Source organism: Triplophysa rosa, linkage group LG22, assembly GCF_024868665.1.
Source record: "Triplophysa rosa linkage group LG22, Trosa_1v2, whole genome shotgun sequence".
In the NCBI taxonomy this organism is placed as follows: Eukaryota; Metazoa; Chordata; class Actinopteri; order Cypriniformes; family Nemacheilidae; genus Triplophysa; species Triplophysa rosa.
This window is the reverse complement of record NC_079911.1, coordinates 20,636,641-20,644,109: the sequence shown is the minus strand read 5'-3', so window position 1 is coordinate 20,644,109 and position 7,469 is coordinate 20,636,641. Positions and strand designations below refer to the sequence as shown.

General features: G+C 44.4%; 1 protein-coding gene across 2 annotated transcripts; it reads left to right on the top strand.

Moving 5' to 3' along the window:
• On the top strand, positions 1–5,639 carry lrrc32 (leucine rich repeat containing 32). Of its 2 annotated transcripts, none has more exons than XM_057320638.1 (3): positions 1–305; positions 1,135–1,225; positions 2,345–5,639. In XM_057320638.1, exons 2-3 carry the CDS (start codon positions 1,139–1,141, stop codon positions 4,211–4,213), a joined length of 1,956 nt encoding a protein of 651 aa, XP_057176621.1. In that variant the 5' UTR covers positions 1–305; positions 1,135–1,138; the 3' UTR covers positions 4,214–5,639. The 2 variants fall into 2 exon arrangements, with proteins under 2 accessions (XP_057176621.1, XP_057176620.1); XM_057320637.1 differs by lacking the exon at positions 1–305 and adding an exon at positions 342–848 and having other exon boundaries at positions 2,345–5,638.
• Positions 5,640–7,469: the final 1,830 nt, after the last annotated feature.

Genomic DNA, 7,469 nt, shown 5'->3' with positions numbered 1-7,469 from the left:
ACAACACGCGTCTATGACAACGCGGGACGCGACAACACTCATTTATCGGAGCGTTTTACTTTTGCTGCGTCGCGCGTTCAGCTTATAAACGTGTTACCGCTGCGTCGCGTCCAGCAGTTGTCGACAGCGTTCTGTGTGATGCGATAGACCTGTGGAGTAGGCAAAAAGGAAAAGTTTTCCTGCTCAAGTCCAGCATGACGACGGGAAAATCCCGGAATAACCCCGATATAATAAAAACAACAACGATCTTTATCAACGGGACGCATCGCGGCGGTGATTTCAGATGACGCGCCGCACGTCATACAGTAAGTAAACCTTCACATTACAAATGCCATCTTCAATATGACTGTATCAGCTGTTTTACAATCACACTAAAGCTGAGTTTACATGACGTTACTAGTTGACCAGAGTAACCGCCACAGTGTGACTGAGTATCAAACAGATGATCATGAAGAAGTCACTTTTCATTTGAAGCTGAAAGTGTAATGTTGTGTTTCAGTTGTAGCTCAATGTGTGCAGAGGATTCTATAGTGTACAGCGTCACTTCTGTCAAATCAACTTACAGTTTACTACAGTAAATGTGTTCTTATAACTGTTGTGAAGGTCTAGATGTCATAGTAAAGTTAAAAAGTCATCTGTAAACTGAGGTAAGAGAGTGTGGGAGAGAGAGAGAGAGAGAGAGAGGGAGAGGGGTCAGAGCTGTCCAATCCCACACAAGGCTTGAGCTGAGAAGGAAAAAACAAGCGAACATTGCAGGATATTCTCACAGGATGTGTACGAGAGCAGAGAGAGAGACACATGTGAGGGTGTGTGGAGCGTTTAAGAGCTCATGAAGAGATTCAGCTGAGGTAAGACTCTGACCTGTGACGATTGTGATGGATTTGTTGATATTTCTGCTTTCACACGCACACACAGTCTGAGGAGTTTGACTTATATGACGAGTATCAGAGAAGAAAACATTTCACCTGCTCATCAGTGACGTCAAAGAAACATCGACACGACAGTTTTCCACCGCTTCACACACTGAGCAGAGAGAGAGAGTTGTAGTTTGACTGATGATGATGATGTCATGATCATAATGATGATGATGATGTGAATGTGTTTTTGTGCTCATTGATGTCTCGATCTCTTCAGCACTATGGATGTCCGTGTCTGGATCGTGATGCTCATGGTGGCGCCCGTCGCTCTGTTCAGACGTCCAGCAGAACTTTCTCTCTGTCAAGTGGTGAGTAAACGCATCTTCCGTCTTCTCTCTGAGATCTCAGTGTGTCCAGTAACAACCCGCATGAAGCTCGACAGCAGTGAGATGAAATGGATATTGAGGATATTGAGATCTGCTCCTCAGGTGTTCCTCATGAATAATCTCAGAAAAGATGAGACCTGCCATCAGACGTCAAGAGATCTCAATGTGAACTCAATTATTTCTTAACAACTTTTTTCTAAACTGAAATCATCTGGACTCTGTTACTTACATTCACAACAACTGACGACTCATCTGTGTGGAGTCGAATGTCATGAGAAACATTTGAAACACTTATAAAACAAATGTGAAACGATGAAAAACCTGAAATCATCTGTAATATAATGATATATTTAGTATATAACAGTATATAAATGCGGATGGAGTGTGTGTGTACTGGTATGCATCACTGCGTGAGGACCTAATGTCCCCACAAAGATAGTAATGCCAGTAGATTTTGACCTTTTTGGGGATGTTTTTCAGGTCCTTATGATGGAAAACAGCTTATAAAACATACAGAATGATATTTATTGAAAATGTAAGAATGCAGAAAGGTTTGTGTGATTGTTAGGGTTAGGTGTCGGGATAGGGCATAGAATATATCGTGAGACTGATATAAAATCAATGGACGTCTATGGAATCGGTGTGTGTGTGTGTGTGTGTGATGGCAGGGGAAGTGTGTACAGGATGAAATAGATTAGTGTCCTTCCTCGCTCAACTCTGATGAAGACGGAAACAGAGGGGCAGTCCAAGGCACGAAGGGAAAGTTCTGAAATACAGAGACACAGTTATTTAAAGAATATAAATACTGTCTGTGTGTGTGTGTGTGTGTGTGTGTGTGTGCGTGCGTGCGTGCGTGCGTGTGTGTGCGCGCTGATAACGTACAGATGAGGTTTCAAAAATACATCCCAAGCGTTGATTGTTTTGTAATGTTCCAGGAAACAGAAGCGTTGTGATGTCATGACTAATGTTCAGTGGACGTCATTACGCGTGTAGACATCATGTGTGACTAATGCTCATAAGATCCTCTGTAGAACACGGCACAATGTCAAGAGTTCAGACGTACGGTTAATAATGCTCTTCTATGTTTCCTGTTGTCTTCAGCTCCAGAAAGATGCCGACTGCAGTCATCTCAACCTCAGAAACATCCCGAACCATCTTCCCTCCGGCATCCACACGCTGGACCTGTCCCAGAACCATCTGCAGAACCTGACGGATGACTCTCTCCTGTCTTACACTGCCATCCATCATCTCAAGCTTCACTCCAATCAGATCGAGTTCATTCAGCCGGGTGTCTTCAGAGACATGAGTCATCTGCGCGTGCTGGATCTGTCCAGAAACTCTCTGGATGTTTACGGCGCTCTGAAGACGCACGTGGGGCCGCTGCCGTCCGTACACAGTCTGGATCTGTCGGGAAACGGCCTCTTCACCCACATGAGCGACTACTTTCTGAGAGACGCTCCGGCGCTCACCAACCTGTCGTTGAACGGGAACAGCATCACTAAAATCTGCAGGGACACGTTCAACGGATCTCAGGCCTTACAAAACATCGACTTGCATAACAACGTTATCATTGAGATCGAAGAAGGCGCCTTTGAGTCCTTGACCGATCTCTCCGAACTCGATTTGTCCGTCAATTCCGTTTCTTGCATCGTGGACTTTAACCTCTTCCAGCTCAAGACATTAAACCTGAGCAAAAACAGCATGAGCAGCTTCCAGACCATCGATTCGGACCGGGACTTTGAGCTGCTGGATCTGGATCTGAGAGAAAATAAAATCCTTGATTTCCCCGTCCTACCCCGGAAGAACAGACTCGTGTACCTGGACCTGTCCCGAAATCTCTTGAGAAGCGTGAACTGCTCGGGTCCTGTGGACGAGCTGGAGAACCAGAAGGACAGTTCTCGTCGCGTCAGTAAACAGCATCAAGATCTTCCGAGGCTGATGTATTTAGACTTGAGTTACAATCAGCTGAAAAGCCTCCCGTCGTCTTTCTTCGGCAGCACGGACGCTCTGGAGACCCTAAACGTCAGCAACAACTGCTTGCAGAGCTTCAGGGTGATGGCGGACGGGCCGTTGAACTCTCTCAGAACGCTGGACGTCAGCTTCAATAACCTCCAGGATCTTGAGTTGGAGGAGAAGACGCTGACGGCGCTGGAGGTTCTGCACCTGCGGGGGAATTCTCTCCGTGTGTTGGACGGCAACATCTTCTCCAAGCTGCCCAGCATCCACAGCCTCCACCTTCAACAGAACCGGCTGAGCATCTGTCCCTCTGCCGATGGCTGCGTCTCGCTCTCGTCTCTCCCTACCTTACGCTATCTGTACTTGTCAGAGAACACGCTCTCGTCCGTCCCGCGGGAGGCCTTCAGGGGCAGCCCGCTCCTCATCCTGGATCTGTCTCTGAACCCCGGCGTGGAGATAGACGCCGGCGCTCTCTCGGGTCTGGAGACCTCTCTCGGCTGGCTGTATCTGAGAGGAAATGAGCTCAGAGCGCTGGCCGTGGACTTCACCCTCTTCAGCAACCTGAAGTCTTTGGATCTGTCAGTGAACCGGCTCACGGCTTTGTCTCTGTGGAGCGGGGACTCTTCCGTCGAGTCTCTGAACTTGCAGAGTAACAGTCTGGTGACGCTGGCGCCCGCCACCGTGTCGGCTCTGCAGAAAGCACTCAAGACTTTATACGTGGGCTCGAACCCGCTGAGCTGCTGCGGAAACTCGCACCTCCTCACTTTACTGCAGCGGGACGGAGTGTCGGTGCCCGACATCGCCGCCGCCACCTGCTGGTACAGCAAAGACTCGCGGAACACAGAGATCAGCGTGAGCGCCGTACGGGCCGAGCACTGTGCGTCTGTGGACGGGAACGTGTTGCTGATCAGCGTGCTTGTCTTATTGGTGTTAGGACTGACGGTGCTGTCGACCGTCATCTTTAAAGTCTGTCACTCCAGACGACACGCGTTCAACAGAGGAATCAGAGCTTGAAGAGAAGAGGGAAAAGAAACCAAAACACTCTCACCTGACTGCGTTTCGGTATGGAATGCGTGGGTGCTTGGGAAGGAAAAAAATCTATGTGAAACGCACAACCTTGAGGGTCTGATCACATCTGATTGAACTGGAGCGATGAAGGTTTACGACATAAAGACACAAATCAGACAAAGGTAGCAGAAACACATTTGAAGGATAACAGAACATGATGATGATATAACACTAGCGCAAAAGTGAAGTGTGAATGCTCATCTCCACACGGTGCATCACAGAAGCACTTTCACTGGCCTGAGGACATGTTTTTGGTTTTGTTTTCCTCCCACCGCATGTGTGTTTGATCAGTCTGTCTGTTTTTAGATGTTTCCAGTCTTTGACCCTGACTGATGTCTATATGGGGTGATGTACACAAGCGGCTGATAAAGATAGTCAGGAGAGTCCACACACATCATCACGGCTGATATTAATAGTGTTTTTATTTCACAAACTGTTAACACTGTAATAACAGCAGCTTCCTCCTGTCAATCATCTTCTGCTTTTCTACTGCACACCACACCACACACACACACACACACAAACACACACACGTCATCAGAACGCTACATGAAGGAATTATTACCCATCAACTGCTATATATACATATACAGTACATATATAAATATATTTATGAAGTACTTTTGATAAATAAAAAGATCTACCTGATGTGTTTGTCCTTTAACTGCTGCTCAGACCTGTGAAGAGAGAAGAATATTATCAACACATGTACGGCTTTCATTTACACCAACACATACTGTGAGGGAAACTTAGTTTACTTAAAGTGACAGTTCAGACAAAAGTAAGTGAACCTCAGCTTTCCTGTGGCTCAGTGGTTAGAGCGTGGCGCTAGCAATGCATGGGGTCGATCCCAGGGGATTGCACATAGACAGAAGCAAATGTATAATACAATGCAATGTCAATCGCTTTGGATAAAAGCGTCTGCTAAAAAATGCATAAATGAAACACAAAAGAAGATATTTTCATATCTTTGATTATCAACATTCTTCAAAATATCTTCATTTGTGTTCTGCAGAAGAAAGAAACTGACATGACGCATAAATGAATGTTGAAAGAATTTTTGCTTTAATTTAAAATGGTGTGTGAGAGAGAGAGACATTGTATGTGTAGAGTGTTAGCTGGCAGAGAGGAAGTCAATGCCATCAGTTCTGTCCAAACAGGAAGCAGTCACAGGAAAAGCAGCACATGGAACGGTGAGTTCTTGCTGTTTGTTTTCCTGCAGGAGGTGGGGGGGGGGTGTTAGAGGGCCTCTGGATTTCTCTCAATGTTTACATTCAAAAAATATCATTTTACAGGTTTTTTGTTGCTATTGTTCATTTTACATGCTTACAAATAAAACTTTGCCTCTAAATCCACGTGTGACTCGAGTTACAGCTCCCTAAAACACAGACAAATCACATGAGATCTCTAATGTTTCAGTGATTTCTTAAAGACAACAAGATGAAATGGAAAATAAAAGAAAGTCTCAGATATTTCTCTTGAGAAAAAGAGCCATTAGAGTTTGAGAAGAGATGTGTCAAACTGAGCTCAGATTCGTCTCGTCTGCGATCAAAAGATCTCAAGATCAACTCAAACATTTCTCATCATCACATTTACTCAAATCCAGATGATTTCACCTCTACATTCATTTACACCTCCAGACGACTCTTCATGTGTTTCTGTCTCATTTGATTCTCTTTTTATTTCTCCTGAGCCATTTTAGAAGAAATATGTGAGACCGAGTTGAGACTTCAATGAAACCCAACAGAGAACTCCATCAAATGTCCTGAGCTGTGAAACCAGAGAGCAATAACATGATGTCTTTGGGTTGTGCTCAGCTGTGAGTGTGTGTGATGATGGTGTTACGCCGTCACATTCATTCATTCGAGGTTAAAGGGGTCATATGACACGGCTAAAAGGAATATTATGGTTTGTTTTAGATGTAATGTAATGTGTAAACAGGATTTAAGGTTGATAAACGCTGTATGTTCCACACACCGTGCATGTTTGTATCTCCTCTTTGCTCCGCCTCTCTGAAACACGCTGATTTTTGACAAAGCTCATGGCTCTGAAAAGCGAGGTGTGCTGTGATTGGTCAGTTCACCAGTGCGTAGTGATTGGTGGAATACTGCAAGCGTGTGAGGGAAATGTAACGCCTCTGACCATATTTGGAACATCAGGTTCCTCTTCAGTTGTACTGACAGGTACGCCCACCTCACTTGCGTGTACATTTGGGCGGTCTCAGTCAAATCAGACCACCAACTGATGTAGATTTGTGGGGGTGTGGCTACACGAGGCGTTTCAGGCAGGTCTGGGTGAGCATTCGCTTTTACATAGAATGACTCTTTATTTATTTGCAATTTTATGTGTCTCATACATGCATGAGCAACTTATAACACACCAAAGACACAGAAAAATGTGTTCACGCCATATGACCCCTTTAAACTGTAACATCAGACTGAAAGTAATGTCAGTTTGTAATGAAGTTTGTTGGACTGAAGAGGAAGAAGTGTACAGTGTGTATTTATAGTGCAGTAAACTCTTTGACTCTTCCTAATGTAAAGACACATATCAGGTTTTATCGTGTATGCGAATGATGTATTTACAGTAAGAGTGTTATTTATATAATTACTGTAAATCCTGTACGATGTCTTGAAGATTCTTGTTGTTACATGAAGCTGTAATTACCACAGACACACATTCACATGTTTCAAGAGTGTCTTTGTCTCTGTGGATTCTATAAAACAATAGCAGCATTTATATCACATCACATCACACACTTTGAGTGAACGTCTCAGCTGGGTGTGTGTGTGTGTGTGTGTGTGCGTGTGTGTGTGTGAGCAACACGTTAAAAACACACCATAACAACATTTTCTTGATTGATTCGAGGTTTAAAATGAGGCCGACCTGTTGAACTAGCTGAACGTAAGACTGAGAGCAGCTGGACCAGATGAAACTAGTTTAGAATGTGCTAATTGGTTTATCAACACAAAAGACTAAACGTGATTATATAAACACAGAGGCAGTTTCCCGGACAGCGCTCAAGTTCCAGACTAACTCAAATGTTAGAGATGTCTTGATCGAAAACAACTTGCATTGACATTTCTTGAAATGTTTTTTTGTAAAGTACGCTTTTAAAAACAACTTAAATATCCTAATTTAACTAAAGCCTAGTCCAAACTTAAACTAATCCCTGTCCGGGAAACCGCCCATGTGTAAGCTT

Coding starts and splice junctions, on each gene's coding strand:
- lrrc32 (XM_057320638.1), top strand. CDS start 1,139: ATGGATGTCCGTGTCTGGATCGTGATGCTCATGGTGGCGCCCGTCGCT. Junction 1,226..2,344: donor AACTTTCTCTCTGTCAAGTG/GTGAGTAAACGC, acceptor TGTTGTCTTCAG/CTCCAGAAAGATGCCGACTG.